We start from the raw sequence: 23,947 nt of genomic DNA on the forward strand, positions 1-23,947 counted from the left end.
CCTATTTATGGTTATACAACGGGGCTGTCTATTCAACGTTCCCAGGTGAGTTTATTTCTTAGTTTTATACTTTCGGTTAATACAAGGTTTTCGTTTTTTGCAGTTAGGTTGTAAGAAAAAAAACCCTCATTAACGTAGAACGTGCGTAATGAATTGAAGTAGTACACAAAAGACGGGTTAATTAATGAGTATAATTAATACGATAATTCATGAACTGTTAACTACAATGGTTGTTAATATTTCGGGAATATAGTAGACAATAATCTTTCAGAGCACAATATACTTCTAATTACTGTTTCTCAAAAATTTTTATTTTTTTTTTTTCTTTTCTTTAAATCAAAAGCCGTGTAAACTCATCTTTAACAAGATACCAATTCGTGACCTTATAAAAAGCTACAATTTGGCAATTAACTAACAAGTATTCGTTTTTTATGAAGATATCGGTATAATGGCTGCAGCAGACAGAACACCATTGCTAAATAACTCAAGGAGACCTCGCGATGAGGAAGAGGTTATAGAATACTATGAGGAAGAAGAAGAATGGGCTATGAGTCCAAATGTCAAGTATTCATTGTATACGCTTGGAGCCATTGCTACTATTGGGTTTATTTATTTGTTTGCATTTTATTTACCGCAATTATTCATTCCAGAATCCAGAGAAATAGAAGGAATTGTTAAAGTTGGAGAACTAGGCTCTAGTTTAGTACCGATTTCAAGTAAAAGAGTGAAAGAATTGGGGATGAATTCGGATATTTCCAATTTAGATATTGAAATTGATGCTGAGATCCAAGCAAAGAAGTCTAATGAGGTTGAAAGATTAATATTCGTTGGGGATATTCATGGTCATTACGTTGAATTTAGAAAATTATTACGTCAAGTCAAGTTTAATCCTGAAACCGATCATTTATTGGTCATGGGAGATTTCATCACCAAAGGACCTGATTCATTAAAAGTTTTAGATTACTTGATTGATCATGATATAGATTGTATATTTGGAAATCATGAATATTATGTAATGAATAACTATGCAACATTCCACGGATTGAAATCCCCACATTTTATGAATGAAACTAATGAAATGCTTTCAATCAAGGACGGAGGCTTCAATTCTGATCCAGAATTTTTATTAGCGAAAAAATTGCAGCCAAAACATATCAAATACATAAACCAATGTACCATAATTAAGAAATTGGGTCAGGTTCCATTTCATAAATTCAATGACCGGAAAGATTTAAAAGTTGGTGGTGATTCGAACAGTTTACCAGGTTACGCAGTTCATGCTGGTTTAAGATGGGATTTATCAATAGAGGATCAAGAACCAATTGAATGTTTAGAAATGAGATCCTACATCGGACCAAACTTTAATGAAACTACGGATGATCCAGATACCGATAATGCAGTTAGCTGGTCCAAAATATGGAATTCAAAACAAAAAATTGCAGCCAAAAAGGATGCAAAAATCATTTATTATGGTCATGAAGCAAGAAGAGGTTTGAATTTGAGAAAATACTCTAAGGGATTGGATAGTGGTTGTGATGGAGGGGGTAAGCTAAGTGCAATGGTCATTTGGTTACAAGAAGCCCTCAACTCAAAGGGTAAACCGGTTACTCTTTATCGTGAACAAGTCCATCAAGTATCTTGTAAATAGATTATCATCTCTCTTCTACGTATGAGAAGCTGTATACCTTCAGAATAGTCAGCGTTGCATACATATCTAGCATGAACTTTGTCTGTAGATCCGGATCACCCCAGCATGATTCGCTAAACTCGGCGTAATGGCCTATAAACTACATGATCTGTTGAGCTGCAGTCACTCAGTCTCATACTGGGGGATCAGCTCTTAATCAGTACTTGCAATCAGTACTTGCAATCAGTAAATCAGTACTTGTAATAAGTCAGTACAGAATCAGACTTGTGATGGAGATATCGCAAATAAACACCCATACCACAAATAAACACCCGTGCATTTTAAAGGAAATCGAAAAAAAATCACATCCCGAGTCGTGTATATACACAATTATACCCAGCGCACTACCCGAGAGAAAGACCCAATCATCTGGCGCCATTTCCCCCTTTTCCCAATTTTCCCCCCAAAAAGATCGGTACCCACACGCAAGCAATTTTGAAAACGAGGCGAACGAACAGAAACCCAAAAAAATCAAAACATCCAAACCTTCAAAAATTGTCTTCCCATTTTAAAAACATCCAAACCTTTGCTCTGTTTTCAAAACATCCAAAACTTTTGTTTATCGCTGTGTTTTTTACAACCTTTTATCAATTGCAAAGAGGTTATTTGGATAGAGTTATTTAGCTGGTTAACAAACTTTTCAATAGGATCCAAATTGGTTAAAAATACTGAAGGAGCTGAGTTGTTATTCGTTGCTTTTAGAATATTTCAAGAATTGTTGATATTGTTATTATTAACCTCTCTAGTTAATTATGGTTAAATCATCTGAAGAGGCTAAATATATTAAAGCCGAACAAGGGGAAAGAATTGACCCAAAGCTTTTCACTGATGATAAGGGGAATCCATTAGTTTTCAAAATTTCATCTAATGAAGTTCAAGACTATAAATATAAAATTAATCAGTATGGGGGATCAGTAATTGAAGATGATTCAAAACTTGATTCAAATGAAAAGGATACCTTGATTAAATTAAGTGATAAACCAATTGATTCAGTTAGTTATTCAACTGATTTTATTGATGAATCAATTAGAAAAAATGAACTTGCTTCATTACATAATTATGCTCAACCAACATCAAGAAAAAGAAAAGCTACTGATACTGGAGATGAATCTGATGAAACTATTTCAAATAGAGCAGCTATTCAAGCCGCCACTGCAGCAGCCGCTGAAGTGAATGCTTTATCTCATACTGATGAAAATTTAGCCAATGTTTTAGCTAAAGCTGAAGCAGTTGAACAACTTAATAAAAACGATATTGGGTATTTTGGTCATCAAGAATCTGATCAATGGAAAAATGGTGGTGGTAATCAACTTAGAAAACATCAACCACGTAAAAAAACATCTAAATTTAATGAAGAAAAAGATGCTTTTATTATTGAACAAGTTAGATTAAGACCTCGTTATAGAACGAGTCATAAATTTTATGATGAATTAGCAGAATCCGATATTTTACAAGGCCATACTGGACATTCGGTTAGATCAAGATGTAGGGTTCATTTATTACCCAAAATTGATTATGTTTATCAAACTGATGAAGCTGGTAATTTAATTTTAAATGAACAAGGTGAAAAAATTAAAGTTAAATTACTTGAGGTTCCAAATACTTTGAAAAATAGATTTAGTGCAGAAGAAGATTATTTATTATGTACTGAAGTTATCAAACATGTTTTAGAAAACAATGATAAATCAAAATTTGAAAATCGTGATGAACAAGGATTTTTCGATGAAAAATTATTATCAGTTGGTATTTCATTTTTCAATGAATTTGCAAATAAATATCCAAACCATTCTTCTCCTTCTTGGAGGGATCGTTTTAGAAAATTTGCTCGTGCTTATGGTGTTCAAAAATATATTCGTGATTATCAAGAATCAATTAAAAATCAACAAAAACCTGAAGCAATGAAGAATTTAACTAGAAGAAAAAATAGAAAAAGAGACGCCCCAGAAAACCTTGTTAGTCAGGCTGATGATGATGCTGCAGAAGCCGATTTAGATCAAGAAGAAGAAGATGAAGAAGAAGAAGAACAAGTTGATGACGTAAACGCTGCTGCTGCTGCTGTTGCTGCTGCACAAGCTGCTGCCAATCAACCCCATCATCACGATGGTGCTTTAGATGAAGAAATTGGAGAAGTTAAAAGTTCTAATATTGATGAAGCTATCAAAGAAGTTGATTCAAAAGCTAAAGAAGCCAAAAAAATGAGAGAACAAGAAAAATTAATTAAAGAAAGTGAAGAAGAACAAGATGATATTGATGGAGATGTTGAAGGAGAAGAAAATGATATTAAATCAAGTCAAATTGGTAGTCAAGATCACCAAAGTTATTTAAAACCAGGTTATAAAATGGGAGATTTATTTACTGAAGCCTTTTGGAAACCAAGAAGCCATGATGAAAAAACCAATATAAGTTTAGAAATCATTAAAAGTATTGATGGATTATTTGATCAAGATGTATTAAATGATGTATTTTTAAAACATGGTATTAAATCCCCATTAGTTTCTCATATATTAATGTCAACTTCAGCAAATCCAGTAAGAATATTCAAATTTTTAAAATATTTATATAATGATTTACAAGAAGAAGGTGATTTTAATCAAACCACCACTGATGAAGAAAAAATTTATCAATATTTATTCCCAGAAAACAGAAAAGGTATCTGGACTCCCAAATCAGATAAACTTATTAAAAAGGGTAAGTTAAAAGAATTGAAAGATCTTCACGGCTCTAAGAAAATCAATGAAAGAAAAAGATTCTTAGAGAAAAATAAATTATTATAGTTCTTCACCTTGTCGGTTCCTCTTTTTTATTTTAGTTGTAAATTAATTGTTTTGTTTAATATACGTTATGTGATTTAAGATTATTCTAAATATATTTCATCGTCAATGCATCGTACTCTATCGTAGTACGTCGTACAATACTAGATCGAGGCTCGTTTCAATCGCTGGAAACTGAGCACTGGGGAATGGAAAACGGTAACAGGGTTACTGTATCGAGGGAACTCCTTTGTACAGGATGTTGCAGCTATTACGCGAAAAAAAAAAAAAGAGAATTCACAACATAATACAAAAAGTAGTTAGAGCTATTCATATATTTTGACTAAAAAGGGGATATCAAGAAATTTAGTTTAATCAAACTAAACTCAAAAAAAAAAGGGTAAGAAAAAGAGAATAGAAACATAAGAAGAAACAAGGCGATACTAAGAGAATTAGTTAGAAAGGATACCGTAGAATTTTTCGGCACCAAAAGAACCGTCAGCTTTCCAGTAATCGTTGAAAGCAGTGAATAAAATAGCATCATTACCACAAGATTTCTTGATGGAAGAGATGGCTGATTTTTGGTTAGATTTAGAAGGAACGGCAACCCCATTGGATTCACCTTTAGATGGCCAACCGGTTTCGGTAATGTAGACGGATTTTTTATTTGAACAAGCGGTGGCAACTCTTTCAATTTGTAAAAGAACCCAGTCACCGGCGTCTTCGGCGGTAACGTAACCATCAAAGAAAGCATGGGCGTTGACGGCGGTATAGTCACCAATATCACATAAACCTGGGTTATTAATAACAGCAATAAAAGTATCAACGGCAACAACTGGACCAGAGTAACCAGCGGATTTCAAAGCAGATTTAGCGGTGGAAACGTAGCCTTTAACTTGACCAACGGTGGCTTCACCAGAGTTGACCAATTCATTACCAACAGAAACGGTATGGATGTGATCCCAACCACCATTAGCTTCAACGGCTTTAGATAAAGTATCAACCGAATCTTGAATGTTGGCAACATCGAAAATCCCAGCGAAAACTTTTTGGGAAGGTTTTTTAGCAGACATAACTGCGTTAACTTGATCACAATCAACACCGTAAAGTCTAAGAATATCAAACTCAGCTAATTGTTCAATTTCCAGTTTGATTTGAGAAGATGATTTACAACCACCATCATTAGAGTAAGGAGAGTAAGTGATACCGTTACCAGAAGCAGAAGAACCACCAGAAGAAGATTCGGTGGATTCAGAAGAAGCAGAAGATTCGGTTTCGGTTTCAGCTTCACTGGTGGAAACTGAAGCAACTGAAGAAACCGCAGTTGGTTTATTTTGAGGAGTGTAAGTGGTATCAGTGTTAACACTAACAGAAGAACTTGGTTTGGGTAAATCAACGTGTTGGAAAGTGGTTGGTTGACCATTACCAACAGTGACTACAACAAGATTGGTTTTGGTAACTAATTTAACGTCTCTTTTATCATGTTCATGATGTTGGTGTAAAGGACGAGATAAAACAGAAGCAACGAGTGAAGCTTGAACTAAGGATTTAAACAACATAGTGAAGGACTCAAGTTGGAATTAAAAAGGTAATCTTCTAGGGAATGATAGTATTAGAAGGAACGACTGTAGAAAATTATCCTCTTAAGCGATGGAAAAGACCTTTTTCTTTTCTTTTTCAGCCAAAGTGGATTCCTAAATGTTTTTATATGATCAAACGCAAATATGGGAAGAATTTCCCTCTTGGAAATCATGAAACTTTGGCTTTGTCATACCTAAACTTTGTTTTGTTAAGCTGCTTTTGTTATTTTTTTCTGTTTTCGAGGCATTCTTAGGTTGTTTATTGTCTTTCCTTATTCGAGTGTTTTGTTTTGGTAAAAATTTTTTTTTTTTTTCACGTTTTTTTTTTCATGAGCTTCGGCTTTGGTGTAAGCCTGTAATACACGAGACTGCTTGAGTGCTTGACTACTTGACTGGGAGACTGCCGGACTACTTGGTTGACCAGCTGGTTGGGTGGTTGGGTGGTTGGTGTAGAGCTATGATTTGCAGAGTTAAGAGCATGGTTCGATGAGCTCGAAAATAGCGATGGTCTAGACTAATATGCAAATTTCTTTATGTATATCGTATAAATTTTAAGCCATTTGATTGGTGGGACCAGTGTTTCAAAATTGATAACTCAAGAGATTAATTAGTCCCAATTCGGAGTGCCCCTTTGTCTGCCATGGTAACTCCCAGGAGTTGTCTGCATTGACAGTTTTCCCAAAGTTCCATATGGGGGGATTTGCTATCACTAAATGAGTAAGCTTAGCTGATGCGTCTTATATCTGGGTCTGGTGCTCGAGTACCGTAAGCCTCAAGAGCCTTTGCTCGCTTATTTGGGTTTACGCTCATCCATTCTAGTTGCAAATAGGCTACTACCCGGATGTAACAATGTAGTCTAATGGCCCGGAGGAAGCATGGTAAGCATGGGAGGAAAGGTATAAGGAGTTACGTAACGGAAGAGTATTTCTTCAAACACAAAAGTATACAACATTAATCAATACAACATTAATCCAAAAATCAATACAAAATTAATCCAAAAACTAATAGTTAAAAAATCAATACAAAATTAATCCAAAAACTAATAGTTAAAGGTGATTTCAGCAAAAAGAAAGTCTACAGCACGATGGTTTCCATTATGGTCTCCCACTAACGTACTCAGCATCGCTCTCAGCAGCTTAATAATTATTGATCGGACGGGTAATCATGCTTTATGCTGGATATGGCCGTAGACATTCGAGTAGACGTTTCGGTTTGCTATACGTACGGGAAGCTGATGAGGAGGAAAATTCGATTTTTCCTGAAAGGCGAAAAAAAAAAAAAAAAAAAAAAAGGCCTTCCCACTTAATTCAACATGGGTTTTCTTGACTAAACATAGTCTTTCCCACTCTAGGTATATATTAGTAAATAGCTATTAAATATATATTCTTATATGTCAAAAAAAAAAAAAAAAGCCTTCCAATGGCGGTATTTCAGCGAAACAAACAGTATGCTGCGAAGACTTCACCTCTTTGGTGTGGAATTGACTAGCTGTACCGACGTTGTATATGCGTGGTCAAAACTATACCGTATTATCACTTCGCAATGCCGATGGTTCATATACCTTGTGAGCTTTCTCGAGACCTATAGGGGTCTACATAATCATGTAGTCTCCGATTGCTAGTAGGATGTAATTGTTAGTGCTCTTGCACTCAATAGTTTTACACCGTCGGTTTTGCAGCCATATTTCTTTACCTTCACTCTGTGCTCATCGAGCTTTATAAATGGTTTTAGCTGTAAAGGTCTTAGTGTAAAGGTTTAGCTGTAAAGGTCTTAGTGTAAAGGTCTTAGTGTAAAGGTCTTAGTGTAAAGGTTTAGCTGTAAAGGTTTAGCTGTAAAGGTCTTAGTGTAAAGGTCTTAGTGTAAAGGTCTTAGTGTAAAGGTCTTAGTGTAAAGGTTTAGCTGTAAAAGACTACCAAATGCTTTCATTTGAACTCATTAGAGACATCAACAGATCGGTTAACTATTGTACACGTTCTGTCTAAGTTTCTACGGCCTACATTTGTCTTCTGCCTAAGTTTCTACGGAGTACAGTTTTTTCTTCTGAAGTTTCTACAACCTACGATTCTGTCTCTGGGAAACTATTCTATACTCTGGTAGGCTTCTTATATTGAATTTATGGACTATCCAATCTATAATTGCTCTACTGAGTAGTGCAAGAGTACAAAAGCCGGCTCTACACAACATCTCCTAAAGCAAGCATCCTTCCCGCTTCCTATCCGATCAAGATCATTAACCTGCCAAAGACAAACTGTTCTTCTTCCATTGCAAGACTTGAATAGGAATAAAATTGCAAAAAAAAATTCGATAAAACCCAATCCTTTATTCACGTGACCATGTTTACACCCGTACACCCATAGAAAACCAAAAAAAAAAAAACATCCCACAGTTTCCCTTAGAAAAAAAGTAAAGGAAAAAAAAATAAATGATCCTACTCTACAGCATTACCTTATTCTACTTTCTTTTCAGATTCCCACTTAATTGACTTGTTAATTCTTGCTCAAAGTATTGAAAAGATCAATTGTCTCACCTCCATTAGAGTTCTAGACCTGGCTCCTTTATTATTACTCTACCTTGAGTTTATCACCTTTTTTTTATCTTTTCTCTTGGATCAAAAAAAAAACGTTTCTCAAATTTGATTTTCTGATATCTAATCTTGAGTTCCAGTTTATTAACATATTGAATCAATCTCTAGTCAATCAAGTGCTTACTGATTGAGTATTGATTATCTACAATTGCCTACACGTGTGTGCTCGTAGATTATTGAAGTATTGAAGGATCAATCATTTTTTTGCCGCCGGTAAAATTTACGAAGCAAAATTATATACAATAGATAAACTAGAAGCAGATCAAAGGAAGATCTACCTTATTGATATCTTTAACATTAATTAATCCAAAGTGTCTGGAAAGAACAATAATTCTGGGTTTGAAACTAATTCAATTGGTTTAAAACGTGATTTCATCGATATGATTACTGATTTGTCATCAGATGATAAAGAAAATAGTAATACTTCTTATTTAGATAAAATGGATGAATCAAATAGCCCTCAAACCAATCATATAGATACAAAAAAACAAGTCACCAATAATAATAACCCTTCAATTGAATCTAAGAAAATTGATGAGGATAATATGTTGGATGATTATGAAGTAATCCATGTTAATGAAGAAAAACAATCACAACAACATCATCATCAACAACAGATTGTCGCTGGACAACAGCCTGGCTTAGATGCAATTGGTGTTGATGATGATGACGATGAATCTGATGAAGATTCAGATAGTGACGTGGACGATGAATCAGATATAATTGAAGTTGATCCTCAATCTGTTTCAACCACATCAAATAATCAAAAGAAAACTCAACAATTACCATCTGCTGATAATCATAAGGCTTTGGCAACAAGATTATTAAAACCAGTACCTGATTACCCAGTGAAGGCAGAAAACTTTAATATATGGCAAATTAAAGATTGGTATGGTTTACCAAAAGATAAAGTTAGAGGTCCTGCTTTTACTTGTGATGATTTTAGTTGGAATATCTTATTATTCCCCAAAGGTAATAATAACAATCTGATTTCGATTTATATTGAACCTCAACCATTAGATAAAAGAAGTGAATGGTATGTCTGTGCTCAATTTTATCTTGATATTTGGAATCCTTTACATCCAGATTCTCATACAGTAATGTCTTCTCATCATCGTTTTAGTAATAATGAAACCGATTGGGGGTTCACTGCATTTATGGATTCAAAACAATTAAGTTCAATCCAAAGATCTCATCAATACCCAATTTTGGAAAATAATCAACTTAATATCACTGCCTATGTTAAAGTAATTGATGATTCTTCAACTGGAGTTTTGTGGCATAATTTGGTTGATTATGATTCAAAATCAAATACTGGATTTGTCGGTTTAGGTAATCAAGGTGCAACTTGTTATTTGAATTCTTTATTACAATCTTATTTCACAACTAAATGTTTCCGTAAATTGGTTTATCAAATCCCAACTGATTCCGATTCTAATAATAATAATAATAAAGCAGTACCTTTAGCATTACAAAGAATTTTTTACTCTTTGGCTACTTCAAATGACGCTGTAAATACTTTGGAATTAACTAAATCTTTTGGTTGGGATTCTTCAGATGCTTTCACTCAACATGATGTTCAAGAATTAAATCGTATCTTAATGGATAAATTAGAATCAGCAATGAAAGGTACTTCAATCGAAAATTCTCTTAATGATATTTTCGTTGGTAAAATGAAATCTTATATCAAATGTGTTAATGTTCCTTATGAATCTTCAAGAGTTGAAGATTTTTGGGATATACAATTAAATGTTAAAGGTTTTGATAAGTTGGAACAAGCTTTTGCTAATTATATTGAAATTGAAATGTTGGAAGGTGAAAATAAATACCAGGCTGGTGATGAATACGGATATCAAGATGCCAAAAAGGGTGTTGTTTTCCAATCCTACCCTCCTGTTTTACATTTACAATTGAAAAGATTTGAATATGACTTTATGGTTGATGATTTAGTTAAGATTGACGATTTGTATGAATTCCCAGATAAAATTGATTTAAAGCCTTACTTAGATGAAGAAGTTTCAGATGAAGTTAAAAAACAAAATTGGAATTACAAACTACATGGTGTTTTGGTTCATCAAGGTTCAATCTCAAATGGTCATTATTATGCTATGATCAAACCTAACGCTAATGACAACACTTGGTTAAGATTTGATGATGATAAAGTTTGGAAAGTTACCCCAACTCAAGTCTTCCAAGAAAATTTTGGACATGATGAATTAAGTTCCGATCAATTAAGCAGACTCTCAAGATTAGAACAAAATCAGTATTTCACTAGTAGAGTTACTTCTGCTTATATGTTGGTATACTATCGTGAACTGGAGTTGGAAAATATTTTACCAATAGATGAAAATAAAATTAACTCTTATGTTCCTGAACATATTCCAAAACAAATACAAGATGAAAGAGATGAATTAGAAAGATTAGAAAAAGCTAGACAAGAAGCTCTTTACTACCTCAATGTTAAGTTCGTTACAGTCGAAAATTATAATAACTTTAATGGATTCGATATGTATCCTGACCCAACAGTAAGTAAGTTTTATGACGATAATATTTTCAATGAGAAGAGTTATCCAGTCCAATTGAAAGTCAAAAAAGATGATCCTTTTAGCTCATTATACGAATTGGCAGCAAAAGAATTTAATTATCAAATCGAAGAAAGCAATAAGGAAGATTTATCGAAATACCCATTCAGATTGATTTTGGTAAATCACCGTAATAACCATACAAATAGAGCTGATGCGCCTGTCCCAACTGAATTTCAAAGCTTGACCATCAGCCAGATTTGTAATAGATTTTTTAACAAAAGATATGACGAAATGGTATTTTATATAGAGGAAGCACATAAAGAATTAAAATCCGTGAATGAATCACACAGTTCTATTGAGGAAGAAATTTCTCCAGAACAATTTTCTTTTGATAAAGTTTTCTCGAAGATTAACTCATCAACTGACGTAAAAAATAATGAATTACAAGACATAAGTGAAGGATCTTCATTTATTCAAATTTATTTGAAGTATTTTGATTTAGTTAGTAATGAGGTTAGGGGGTTAACCCATGTTACTGTATCAAAGGATGATACTTTATTATCGTTAATTAAACCAGTTAATAAGTTATTGGGATTTGATGAGAAAACTCCGTTAGAAATCTTTGAAGAATTATCCCAAGTTAAGATTGAAAATGTGGATATTAATTCGACTTTTGAGAAAAACGAATTGAGCACCGGTGATATATTAGTATTCCAAGTTGCCAATGTTGAAAATGGAACTCTTGGTAAAAAATTTGCTAACATTAAAGAATATTACAAATTTTTACTTACCAGATTACACATCTTCGTAAAACCTTTTAAGGCCAGTACTGGCGATGAAGATAGTGATTTTGTTGCCGAAGATGATGATGAAAAACAAGATAAGAGTGCTGAATTACAAAACAAGACGGGTTCAGGTAAATCACCTCAAGAGGCTAGAGAAATTGAATTAGCTAAAGAAATAAGTAAGTCTTTTGATCTTTGGATTTCAACACAATATTCTTATCAAGATTTAGCTATTAATATAGCTAAAAAGATCGATAGTGAATTAGATCCAAATTACTTGAGGCTTTTCATAGTCAATAATCAAGGTGTTAGATACCCTTTGAAATCAAGTCACAACTTATTACAATTTTTCCCTAAATCGGTTTCATTGTCATCGATTACTAACTTTGAATACGAAATTTTGAATATTACTTTGAAAGAATATGAAAATATGAAATCCGTTAAAGTATACTGGTTAAACAGTATATGCCATTTTCAATTGTTCGATTTCTTATTACCAAAAGATGGTACAGCAACTGATTTAGTCAATAAATTAGTTCATAAATTGAATATTCCACAGAAAGACTTGACTAACTTATTGCTTTATGCTGGTTTTGAAAATAAGTATATTGATTTGATTAAATTCGATAGAACAATTGAATCCATTCACGATGAATATGAATTATACGCCGGTATATTCCCAGCAGAGGTTGAGATTTTAGCTAGCCACGATTTGATAAAGAGATTCACCAATACTCCACCAAAAGCCGATGAAATTGATGATGAGATAACTAAAGATGAATACTTGAAGACAGTGAATTACTCTAAGCATTTGAATATAATTCCAGTATTCCATTTTTATAAGACCATCAACAATCAACATGGGAATCCATTCCTCTTCCCTCTATTCCCATCGGAACCATTTAGTGAAACCAAGGATAGATTACGTAAAAAATTAGGATTAGGTGTTCAGGCTTTTGAAAAAATCAAAATTGCGCTAGCCGATAACAATGCCAAAGGTAGGTTCATCGATCAAGAAAATCTTGATTTGAACTTATTTCAAGAAGTGGCAACTTTTGCCTCAAGTGTATCTTTGGCTTTAGATCATCCCGATAGAGCCCCTCGTCGTGTTAACCCATTTGATAAGGGTATTTCTATCAAGTAGAGGGTTTTTTGATATACATATTATCATTGTTTTAGCTTTGATTGTTTTTATTTCTTAGTGTTTAGTTACGGTACAAGTTTGCCAAATTTACGTTCATTCATGCCAAATTTATTATCGTTCATTATTAATAGAATTATAATTCATAAACTATATGGCCATTATTTTTGTAGGTTTTGAAGCTTTTCAACTTCTATCTCTCTTATATCTGTTGAACTTAATTTTCCTTTCCAGTTGTTTTCCTCATTACCATAATCTGAACCAATCACTTTAATACTTACAGTATCAAGCAAAGGAAAACCTTTCTCTTTTCTCACTTTATTAACAAAAGCACCCCCCTTGGATGATTCGTAGCTTAGAATCAAGGCATCAATCTCTTCGATATAACCAGTAGGACCACAAACGTCATTAATTTGAAAAATTTCGAATTTTACCTCAGAAGAGATATGTTTTTGAATAAAATTGATAACGACTTCCTGCCTTTTTTCGTATGACTCTAATGCTTCGCTGAATTTCTTATTTGTTAAGAGTTTTGGCCCTGTGATTCCTACAATCAAAGTCTTACTCGTTAGAAATGCCGACATGGATAGCAAGAGCTTATGAGCATCGTGTAAATGATCGAATGTTCCACCCACAGCTGTAACATCAAAACACTTGAAAGTTCTTCCCGAATCTTTAATCTTTTCAGGTACATGTAATTTTGAAAGGACACTTGCTTCGGGTATTGTCACAACTTTAATCAGTTCAGGTATGGAATTATTGATTGCTTCATTTTCTAAGTGATATAATACTTTCCAGTTTTCTCTTAATTTTTCAAATTTTGTCGAATTAAAGAACACGTCAATCTGAAAGGTGTAATCGAAGCCAAAATCAGAGAGTATTGATCGTATCTTGCTATATATTGTGGAAAGCAGCAAATTCAATGCCTGTGAATCCTTAATCTGCGATTGGATGAAAACATCAATTGAATGCAGTTGGTCCTTGGATGCTTTTATATCATCGACAACTCCATGGAACAATTTGCTGTAATCAAGACGTAACGGATCATTGACCACAATCACTGGATGTGCTGAAGTCATCTTATAGTAGGAAAAGTACTGGAATTGATCAAAAACTGGTATTCAACTCCTTTCTTATAAATAATTTGTAGAAAAAAGTTGTAAATTCAACAAAATTCTCACAATTTGATTTTTACAGCCATTCTTTCATTTCAGAGCGTTCGTTAAACTTTTAATTATTATATACAAGGTCTATTTACAAGGAAGTATTGGTCATTAGATAGAGTATAAAGGTTGCAATGACTGGCTAGCATCTATAAACTTGTAGACGTTTCTAGCGTGAGCATTGAATTTTTCCAAGGCTTCTGGGGTCTTAGAATCAATTTGGAAGATACCTCTTAAGTTAAGCATTAATTTGGTATCATTTTTACTTAAATTTTGGGTGGATTTCAAATAATCATAAACATGTTGCATCGATTTCAAAATTGGTTTGGAGAATTGCAATTTTTCTCTTGGATCAATTAAGTCTTGGGGTCTATAAAACAAGATACCTGATTTCAATATCGACTTATGTAACTGGCAAACAACTGCTTTGTTATCGTGAGGAATAAGCCAGGTAGTGTCGTAGACTCTTTCTATGATTCTGTTATAAGATTCAATATGATAGTTAGGTAAAACAACTTTCTTTGTACCTTTGAATGTATTTGCATCATAAACAAGCAAACAATTCATGAAATCGTTTAAGTTTCTCAAGAAATAGTGCAATTGATTATCATCAATTGATTTCTTTGGAGTGTTGTCTTTGACATTCCTCGAACGGTTCGACTTGACTCCTTTATCGTAGTTGTAGTCATTGAAATCATGAAGCTCTTTCATTAACACCGAAAATATTGAGTGGAACGTTTTCAATCTCGGCTGCAAGCTAGAAGACAAGTTTGTCTCTTTATTAACAAGTACTCTTAGAATTTCTAAAATCAATTGGCTGCCATTCTTGCTATGGATATTTTCATGAATCTTATATATAAAATTTTCAATCAACATAACATCAAGTATATCAGAGTCATGTGGAGGTGTAATATCAAATCTTTCAGCTCTTGGAATATCAGTGAATGATTTTTTATCCATATTTTCAGACTTGACTTCCTTGCCTTCATTTCTATCAGTCTGATGGGGCTCAACCATATAATTTTCGTTCAAAACACCTTTGGCAATACCTGTTTCTTGAATGGTATTGATTATATCAGTTCGACTTGCGTATACACCACCCCATTTTGTTATGATATACCAAACTCCAAGTATAAATGCTTTTTCATTACCCAAAGCTATTAAACCATCCAAAGCTAATTGTAATAAAAACTTGTTAACACCTTTTCTTTTCTCTTGGGTGATTTTCTTGTTACTAACGCCTTTCGAGTCATTAGAAGTGGTATATATATCAACAAACCTTGGTCTTGAAAAATCCACAAGTCTTTTTTCCTTTGGAGTAAGAATAGCTCTGTTTTTGTTCTTGGTATGAGAAGGAGGTGGGAATATCACCGTTGGATTTAATTTTGATTTATCATCGTTCAATTCAAGTGTATTCGGATTAATACTTTCATTGAAATTGTGCATTTCAGGTGATTCTAGGGCAGTGTGGATCCGTAAATCAGTTGATCTTTTCAATATATCATTTGGTTCGAAAATTGAAGATTTTGATTTTTTTGATTTATTGATAAAGTGGAACATTGAATCAATTTCAGGACACCAAGCTGCTAGATAAGTCAAACCTTGCTCCACAAACTTATAATGAGAACCCAGTCTATGGCTCGTAGAGGTTCCGGAAAAGTTATTTATATAACAGGAAAGAAAACTGGTGGCAAGGGCATGGTCAATGTCCACAAGTTTAACTCTCAGTTTCTTCTTATAATCAGCAAGTAAATTAGGATCAGCGTCCGCTTCTGCCTTTGTTGGAGGTTTTTCAGGGGTTGCTTTCTTTAAAGCATGTTGAAAGACTTGTTCGGCTTTCGTAATCATTCTTCTTTGATTTGACAAAAGTTTCAAAGTTCTTTCCTTTGATGATAAGTTACGATCTTTTAAAATTAATTCAGCTTGATGAGTGTGGTACTTCTTCAACCCATTGATGAAAATAGTATACGTTTGACTATCTGGTTGAATTCTTGGTAATTTATCAAACTGGTCGGGATCAACAACACTATTGAAAAAATCCCAGGCAGTCTCTTGTTCGCTATCGAAATTCTTCATAAGGACACTAAGACAGGAATTGAAATGTTCAACAGAGCAAATAACTTTCCCTTCCTTTTCACTGTCCTTTATGGATTTATTATTTGCCCTTATAGTTTCAAATTGTTTAATACAGGTTTCAATAGTCGATTTTGGCATCTTACCCCATTCAGTAGATTTTGCTAAACCATTAAATAAAATGATATGGGTATAATTATTTGGCTGGATATTCCATTTTTTACGATCATTATAAACCTTGAAAGCTTTTGCATGATCTCCCTTTTCCAATAACCATTGTATGATAGCATTCATACCCACTCTTCCTTTATCGCCGGCCAATTTACATAATTGCTGAGCTCTTAAATGATCTTCATCTCTTTCCAAGAACTTAATCGTATCTTTTGTAACGACATGAGAGTCTTTCAATTGTTCAGTAGTGGTACCCAATAAAAAAGTCAATAACTTTGTATTAAGACGATCTTTATTCAATTTCTTAGCGTTTACTATTGAATGGAATATATCTTTGGAAACAGGTGAAGTGATCTTCAAGTCGTTAATAGTTAATTTATCAAGTATAATAGGATCACCATTTGATTTTTGCAATATACCATCATCAAACTTCGATTTCAATGTAAGTAAAGCTTTTTGGGGCGAATATGAGTTCTTCGAAATGTCAAATTTGGTTTTTTCAAACTTTTTATTCAACTTATTTCTTTGTTGAATAGGGGTTAACTTCATGATTTGTCCAGTATTTTCAAAGTATTCTAATTTTGCTTTTAAATGAGATGATGTCTTCGATTTTTCATTTCTTATGGTAACAGCGGATGCTGTGGCATAACGTGCAGCGAAACTTTTACACAACCATCGTCCATGGATGATACTGCCACTAGAGCGACTCAATAGCTGGGACATGGTGCTCGGTGTCAGTGATTTTGATGGAAGATATCATGAAAGATGGAGATGAGATGAATTTTTCAACCTTTTTTTTTTATCGAAATCGCATCTCTGAAAAAATACAAAACATACTAAAGGAATATTTTATAACTTTACTACATCATTGGCATTAGACATGGCTTCAGAACTAGCCTGGAAGGAATATGAGACGTTAGTTCACCACCAAAATAACGGCCAGCAAATAACGGCCAGCAGATTTGAGAAATTGGGAGAGAAGATTGAATCTAGTAATGAGTTTGAGTCTGACTCTTATCAGAGATATAAATGGATGAAGTTGAGAAAAGATATCGAAACGCTTATATTGCAGTTAAGCCGGGAGAATATAAAAGACACTGCTGTGAGCTTGTTTGGATTGAATTTGAACAGAGGTAAAGGGATACTTATACGAAGTATAATCAAGCAGCAAATTGAAGAACCTAAAAACACGGCAATATATTCTTCATTAATATCAATCATAAATCTGAAAATAACCGATGTGGGAAAAGTATTGGGGAGCAGATTGATCGTGCAGTTTAAAAAGAACTATATTCGAAATAACCGAAGGTTGGTTCGTAATTCCATTACGTTTATGTGTCAACTAGTTAATCAGAGAGTAATAAATGAGATTATAATTTTAGAGATACTACAAATCTTGTTGGATAAGAAACCAACGAGCCAAGGCATTGAATTGAGTTGTGAGATTATAAAACTTAATGGTAAGTTGTTAATGGGGAGTGCCAGAAGCGCATTTGATATGATTATAACTCGATTAAGGAACTTAATGGGAGAAATATCCATTGACGAAAAAGGGATGCAGAAAATTGAAAATATTTTTAGATTGAGTAGAAACCAATTTCGGTTCTTCAAGATTTTAGAAGAAGATTTAGACTTGATCGAAGAAGAAGATCAAACCACTCATATAATCGATATAAACGATGAAATAGACATGAAAATTGATCAGGACTACTATGAATACGATGGAAACTACGAAGATAATGAAAAGGCGTATGAGAACATACGGAAAGACATATTGGGAGACGATGAAGAAGAAGAAGGAGAAGAAGAGGAAGAAGACGAAGAAGAAGTGGCAGAGGAAGGGGAAGAACTACAAGAATTCAAAGATATGACCGAGTCCAATCTATTGAATTATCAAAAGACCATTTATTTAACCATTATGTCAAGCATGTCATCGGACGAAGCAGTGCACAAGTTGATCAAGTTGAATCAAAGCAACCAGCAAAAAGATGAAGTTCTAATTGATATGATTATCAAATGTTGTTCGCAAGAGAAGACTTATTCTAAGTATTATGGGGTGATTGGAGAAAAAATGATTTTGATGAAAAAATGGCATTCTATAATGGTTCAACAATTTAAGCATACGTATGGGAACATTCATGAGTACGAAAACAACCAAATAAGAAACGTAGGGAAGTTTTTTGGACATTTATTTGCCAGTGATAAGTTATCGATTGAAGATTCATGGGACGAGATCATAATGACCGAAGAGGAAACCAACCTGGCAAGTCGAGTCTTTATCAAGTTTATATTTCAAGAAATGATTGAAGAGATTGGACTCAAAACGGTTCATAACATGATCAGTGATGATGCAGTCAAGGGCAAAATCAGTGGGTTATTCCCGGTGAATGGGTCTGACTTAGACCACGTCAGATTTCTGATCAATTACTTCACTGCCATTGGGCTCGGGGTGCTAACCGAAGAAATGAGACTGGGGTTGGCCCAACTGTCCCGGGGACGATCCAGGTCAGTTAGCAGCCATTCGAGTTATTCCCGAAGCGGTTCCAGCTCAAGGTCGAGGTCCTACAGTAGGTCCAGATCCAACAGTCCATGATCCTCCCATTCCACATTTACATAGATTTATATAGATTTGTATAGATTTATATAGATTTATGTTCATATATTCATTCATATACTAGTATAGGGTTATCCGGTGTACGGATCCCACCAACACCAACACCCATACACCACCCAAAAGCAAAGCCCGTTTGCCAAAGACCATCCAGAGCAGGGTCTGATGGGAGCAGCAGCAGCAGCAGCAGCAGTAGCAGTAGCAGCAGCAGCAGCAGCAATAGCAGGTAGGAGCCGGACGGTAAAAGTAGGAACGGGACATTAGGACATCGGATGTACGGGCTGGCTCTTGCGATGGATTACCGCACCTGCATACCTCAGCCAGCCAATAATAGACAAGTAGTTAACAACCAAGTTATTTGATTTGAGCAAAAATGAAATGGCTGATGTCTGACTCTTGAACGTATAAATATGAATTTATTTCTGGAAAAAAACCCGGGTTGATATTTCACTTTTTCCTTTTTTTTTTCTTTTCCAATTTTTCAACTTTAATTACTACATAATGCCAGCTCCATTCGAAAAAGGTTCTGAAAAAAAAGGTGCCAACTTATTTAAAACCAGATGTTTACAATGTCACACTGTTGAAAAAGGTGGTGCTCATAAAGTTGGTCCAAATTTGAATGGTGTTTTCGGAAGAAAATCCGGTCAAGCTGCTGGTTTCTCTTATACCGATGCCAACAAGAAAAAGGGTGTTGAATGGTCTGAACAAACCATGTCTGATTACTTGGAAAACCCAAAGAAATACATTCCTGGTACCAAGATGGCTTTTGGTGGTTTGAAAAAACCAAAGGATAGAAATGATTTGATTACTTATTTGGCTAAAGCTACTAAATAAGTTGCTCAACTACGTGGTCATGATATACTTTTAGAAAAGTTCCTTTACATTTTTATTCTTTTATTTATTTAAAATTACTCATATAATTCTTTTATCTTCTTATATTGCTAATGAAGGCTTTTTTCTTTCATTGATTGAAAAGGTGCTCATTGGCTGAAAAATTTTCCACTTGTCAATTTTGAACTATAAGAAGAGGAAAATCATAAAAGTAAAGCTATCTCTATTCATTTTGTTCTTTGTACATAATTACTTAATATAAACTTTGTTACCTATGGATGACTGTAGACCTTTAAACGAAAACGATGGAAATTTTGCAAAACGGCCAAAAGAAGAAAAAAAAAATGTACGGAGGTGAAAAATTGAACAATTGACAGCATCTTCTCTTTAACAAGGATGTCTATGAATGACTTTAAGGTCCCAGTGGAGGTAGATCCAACTGAAGATACCGAGTGGAATGATATCTTGAGAGAGAAAGGAATCATTCCGGAAAGACCTCCTTCTCCAACACAACAATTAGAGGAAGCGTTGGAAGAAGCCGTTAGAAATCAACACGAAAATAGATTAGAATCAAAAGATTTAGATGAACTAGATGAATTAGAAGACGAAGAAGATGAAGCGTTTTTAAACGAATACAAATTCAAACGATTAGCAGAATTGAAAAAACTAAGTGAACGAAAGAAATTCGGAACAGTTTTCCACATTAATAAACCAGAATACGAAAAAGAAGTAACTTTAGCCTCAAATGAAAATCAACCGGTTATAGTCCACATGTCTTTACAATCATCTTTACAAAGTAGATTGTTATCTTCCCATTTCATCCAATTAGCCACTAAATTCCCCGAACTAAAATTCGTTGATATCCCTGCTAATAGATGCGTTGAAAATTACCCAGAATCAAATTGTCCAACTCTATTAATTTACTTGAATAAAGATGTGATTAAGCAATTCATCACCTTAACCCAATTAGGTGGTAATGATACCAAACTAAAAGACTTGGAGCAAGTCTTGATCAATGTTAATGCAATTAATGAAAATGATAAACGATTACTTATCAACCATCTAGATGACGACTTGGAAGATGACCGCAGATTGCGATTCATGAAGAAATCAATCAGAGAAAACGATAGTGACGATGATTTCGATTAATCTGCTTGTATATACCTTATATAGCTCTTTATCATTATATTTATATATATATATATATATATACTGGGTGCACGGGTCTAACACCCAAGACCCTTTGGAAATTTGCAGCGAAATGTCAAGCCTTTCGAATAACTACCTTCTTTTGGTATCTTGCCGATTCAACTTCCACCGCTTGGATAAACCTTGGAGTACACTCAGATAACCTCAAATATACTTATAGATCCACCCGTCATCGTAGACTCCCACTGACTCATTCAAATCAATCGACTCGGCTTGTTCCTCCGGTACGAAAAAAAGAACCTTCAGTTCCAACTTGTTACCAAAAAAACGTCTCTTCTTTCACCGTTTCCCTCAAACAAAACCCACCAGGCCGCCAGTACCCAGGTCTCCGTATTACCGTCGTGTGATTGCTCTGTCGTGTGAACCTTGTGGTTATCATTTGCTTCTGGTTTTGGTTCTGATTTGTCGTGTACCGACCCCATCATCAAAATCACAAATCTGATTTCATTTTGTTTCTTTCATTCAATTGCATCAGCTATTTGTAATTACCAAACTGCAATACTTTGTCTAGTCGTATCTCTCTGCTTGGTCTTAGTTGGTTGAGTTTGACTTTCCGGTTCATTCAGTCTGGTTTTGAGTTTTTTCTGTCACTCGGTCGTTCGTTCAACGGTACGCAACTCACTTACTTCCATCAAATTTGAAAAAAATAATTGGCAACAAGGTTAACTCACTTCAGCCATATAGAAAGGTTTCAAAGACATAGATAGAACTGCTATCACATATTGAAATAAGATTCCTTTCTCTTCCTTTTTTCTGTTTTTTTTTTTTTTTTATTTTTTTGCATTATCATTTTCATGTTTGATATCTAAACTCCAGCCATGTCATCACGGAAAACTGTTCCTGGGAAAGGTATTACTACAAATGGGTATCATAATGATCTCGATTACGAGAATGGTGAAATAACTCAGGAAGTCACTCCACCCCCAGATAATTTTGGTCATATCAAATCTTGTCAACATATCAAATCAGTCTTGGACTCAAAGGCCCATGATAACGTTTTGATAACTTATAAGCAAGCAGTTAACATAACCGTTACTAATAATAAGAACTATAGTAACAAGAAATTCACAATGAAGAAGGACGGTTCCTCAATATTATCTAATAAGCTACAAGATTTGAAATTGAAGTCATTAAAATGTACTGATTGCTCACTCAATAATTTTTATAATAACTTTATTTGCTTACAGTGTCCTCATGTTGGATGCTTTCATAATTCCAATCATGCTTATAACCACTACAAGTTGAATCAACATTTATTTGCTATTGATTCATATAATGGATTACTATATTGTTTTTCGTGTGGAGATTATGTTAATAATTCAAAATTAGAAAAAATTCGGTTAAAAATTTTAACTAACGATGATTCAGTTGAAAAATTCAATAAAATTGAAAGTAATAATGATAATAATGAAGAATATTTATTACCTTCCAAACAAGCAATGAATGGATTAAAAGGATTCATAAATCTCGGATCAACTTGTTTTATGAGCTGTATTTTACAAAGCTTCATTCATAATCCAATTTTAAAATATCAATTTTTCAATAATGATTATCATTTTCTTAATTGTGATAGTAATCATGATTATATGAATGGGTTAATTGACGAAAATAATGCATGCATAACTTGCAGTATTGATAACATTTTTAAAGGTTTTTTCACCGCAAATAATCCTGAAGGTTTTGGTATGACTAATTTATTAATGACTGCTTGGTTCAAAAAAAAATCATTAGCAGGATTTCAAGAACAAGATGCTCATGAATTTTGGCAATTTCTTTTAAATGAATTTCATCTGGACTATGAACGAATTAATAAGAAATTAAATGCCAATCATTTAGTCGATGATGATTTTAATTGCAAATGTATTACTCATACTACATTTTCTGGTCAATTAAATAGTTCAATTAAATGTTTGAATTGTGATTCAATCACCGAAACTATTGATCCTTTAATTGATTTATCTTTAGAAATGAATCATTTGAATCATTTAACAAATCCAACTTTGTACGATTGTCTTGATTTATTCACAAAAGATGAAAAATTAGACGTTATGTATACTTGCCAACATTGTGAAACCAAATCAAAAGCAATAAAATCTTTGAAAATTAAAAAATTACCTCCAGTTTTATCAATTCAATTGAAAAGATTTGAACATAATTTATATAATGACGTTTCTTCTAAAATTGAAACTCCAGTTAAAACTCCATTATTCTTAAATTTAACAAAATATACTTCTGACGTTTCTGATGATGAAATTGATCAAAACAAAGTCTATGAATTATTTACGGTTGTTTCTCATATCGGTAGCGTAAATACTGGTCATTATATAGTAATGATCAAAAATGGTGATGGTAAATGGTTCAGATTTGATGACAGTGTCATATCAATTGTTTCTCAAGATGAAGTAATGAATACAAATGCATACCTCTTATTTTATATAACTCATAGAATATAATCTCTATTTTTATCGTTTCTCACCCCTTTACCTCGATAACATATTGCATATCTTCCAGTCTTTTCTTCTATATACATAATATATTTTTAGCATTTCAAGATCCAAAGGGTTGGCTCCTTGGAAACAACAAAAGCTCATAAATTACCAATAAGCCCTTTTAAATGCTAAAAATATCCTGGCAAACTGGTCTTATGGTCTTGTGATCCTTAACTGGAAAAAATTAACACTGAAATCAACGCACCAGTTTCCCGTCGTTCCCTCTGTTGATTGTGTTTTATTACGGAAATATACCCAACTAAAAGGTCAAGACTGCATACCTCTAGCTCACCACCTCCCATAATCCTCCCACCACCGAGATCAGGGGTTACGTGAAATTATTCTTTT

General features: G+C 33.8%; 12 protein-coding genes across 12 annotated transcripts; 7 read left to right on the forward strand and 5 right to left on the reverse strand.

Annotated features, from left to right (window-relative positions):
- Positions 1-547: 547 nt before the first annotated feature.
- On the forward strand, positions 548-1,648 carry HYPBUDRAFT_155148 (putative serine/threonine-protein phosphatase; the record flags this gene model as incomplete). The annotated part of the gene is made up of 1 exon (XM_020222087.1): positions 548-1,648. One exon carries the CDS (start codon positions 548-550, stop codon positions 1,646-1,648), a length of 1,101 nt encoding a protein of 366 aa, XP_020079280.1.
- Positions 1,649-3,012: 1,364 nt separating this feature from the next.
- On the forward strand, positions 3,013-3,615 carry RAP1 (DNA-binding transcription factor; the record flags this gene model as incomplete). Its single annotated transcript, XM_020223766.1, has 1 exon — positions 3,013-3,615. A coding segment is annotated over one exon (603 nt), but the record flags the coding sequence as incomplete, so codon positions are not given.
- A 1,145-nt stretch (positions 3,616-4,760) lies between these two features.
- Positions 4,761-6,024, reverse strand: MP65 (putative family 17 glucosidase). The gene has a single exon (XM_020222677.1). The coding sequence runs from the start codon at positions 5,994-5,996 to the stop codon at positions 4,890-4,892; it is 1,107 nt and encodes a 368-aa protein (XP_020079282.1). The 5' UTR covers positions 5,997-6,024; the 3' UTR covers positions 4,761-4,889.
- A 3,122-nt stretch (positions 6,025-9,146) lies between these two features.
- On the forward strand, positions 9,147-13,055 carry HYPBUDRAFT_101237 (ubiquitin-specific protease; the record flags this gene model as incomplete). Its single annotated transcript, XM_020218108.1, has 1 exon — positions 9,147-13,055. One exon carries the CDS (start codon positions 9,147-9,149, stop codon positions 13,053-13,055), a length of 3,909 nt encoding a protein of 1,302 aa, XP_020079283.1.
- Positions 13,056-13,213: 158 nt separating this feature from the next.
- HYPBUDRAFT_164775 (putative pantetheine-phosphate adenylyltransferase) lies at positions 13,214-14,131 on the reverse strand (the record flags this gene model as incomplete). The annotated part of the gene is made up of 1 exon (XM_020222678.1): positions 13,214-14,131. The coding sequence occupies one exon, from the start codon at positions 14,129-14,131 to the stop codon at positions 13,214-13,216; it is 918 nt and encodes a 305-aa protein (XP_020079284.1).
- Positions 14,132-14,265: 134 nt separating this feature from the next.
- On the reverse strand, positions 14,266-17,197 carry HYPBUDRAFT_151632 (uncharacterized protein). The gene has a single exon (XM_020220595.1). The coding sequence runs from the start codon at positions 17,180-17,182 to the stop codon at positions 14,327-14,329; it is 2,856 nt and encodes a 951-aa protein (XP_020079285.1). The 5' UTR covers positions 17,183-17,197; the 3' UTR covers positions 14,266-14,326.
- Positions 17,198-17,339: 142 nt separating this feature from the next.
- On the forward strand, positions 17,340-19,052 carry CWC22 (U2-type spliceosomal complex subunit; the record flags this gene model as incomplete). Its single annotated transcript, XM_020223402.1, has 1 exon — positions 17,340-19,052. The coding sequence occupies one exon, from the start codon at positions 17,340-17,342 to the stop codon at positions 19,050-19,052; it is 1,713 nt and encodes a 570-aa protein (XP_020079286.1).
- Positions 19,053-19,092: 40 nt separating this feature from the next.
- Positions 19,093-19,451, reverse strand: HYPBUDRAFT_179759 (uncharacterized protein). The gene has a single exon (XM_020222890.1). It carries the CDS (start codon positions 19,329-19,331, stop codon positions 19,134-19,136), a length of 198 nt encoding a protein of 65 aa, XP_020079287.1. The 5' UTR covers positions 19,332-19,451; the 3' UTR covers positions 19,093-19,133.
- A 120-nt stretch (positions 19,452-19,571) lies between these two features.
- On the forward strand, positions 19,572-19,904 carry CYC1 (cytochrome c; the record flags this gene model as incomplete). The annotated part of the gene is made up of 1 exon (XM_020219974.1): positions 19,572-19,904. The coding sequence occupies one exon, from the start codon at positions 19,572-19,574 to the stop codon at positions 19,902-19,904; it is 333 nt and encodes a 110-aa protein (XP_020079288.1).
- Positions 19,905-20,297: 393 nt separating this feature from the next.
- HYPBUDRAFT_146582 (uncharacterized protein) lies at positions 20,298-21,050 on the forward strand (the record flags this gene model as incomplete). The annotated part of the gene is made up of 1 exon (XM_020219975.1): positions 20,298-21,050. One exon carries the CDS (start codon positions 20,298-20,300, stop codon positions 21,048-21,050), a length of 753 nt encoding a protein of 250 aa, XP_020079289.1.
- Positions 20,964-21,873, reverse strand: HYPBUDRAFT_151635 (uncharacterized protein). The gene has a single exon (XM_020220596.1). The coding sequence runs from the start codon at positions 21,533-21,535 to the stop codon at positions 21,353-21,355; it is 183 nt and encodes a 60-aa protein (XP_020079290.1). The 5' UTR covers positions 21,536-21,873; the 3' UTR covers positions 20,964-21,352.
- On the forward strand, positions 21,872-23,563 carry HYPBUDRAFT_159977 (ubiquitin-specific protease; the record flags this gene model as incomplete). The annotated part of the gene is made up of 1 exon (XM_020222463.1): positions 21,872-23,563. Exon 1 carries the CDS (start codon positions 21,929-21,931, stop codon positions 23,561-23,563), a length of 1,635 nt encoding a protein of 544 aa, XP_020079291.1. The 5' UTR covers positions 21,872-21,928.
- Between the last annotated feature and the right edge of the window lie 384 nt (positions 23,564-23,947).

This window comes from Hyphopichia burtonii (assembly GCF_001661395.1).
Source record: "Hyphopichia burtonii NRRL Y-1933 unplaced genomic scaffold HYPBUscaffold_1, whole genome shotgun sequence".
Lineage (NCBI taxonomy): Eukaryota > Fungi > Ascomycota > Pichiomycetes > Serinales > Debaryomycetaceae > Hyphopichia > Hyphopichia burtonii.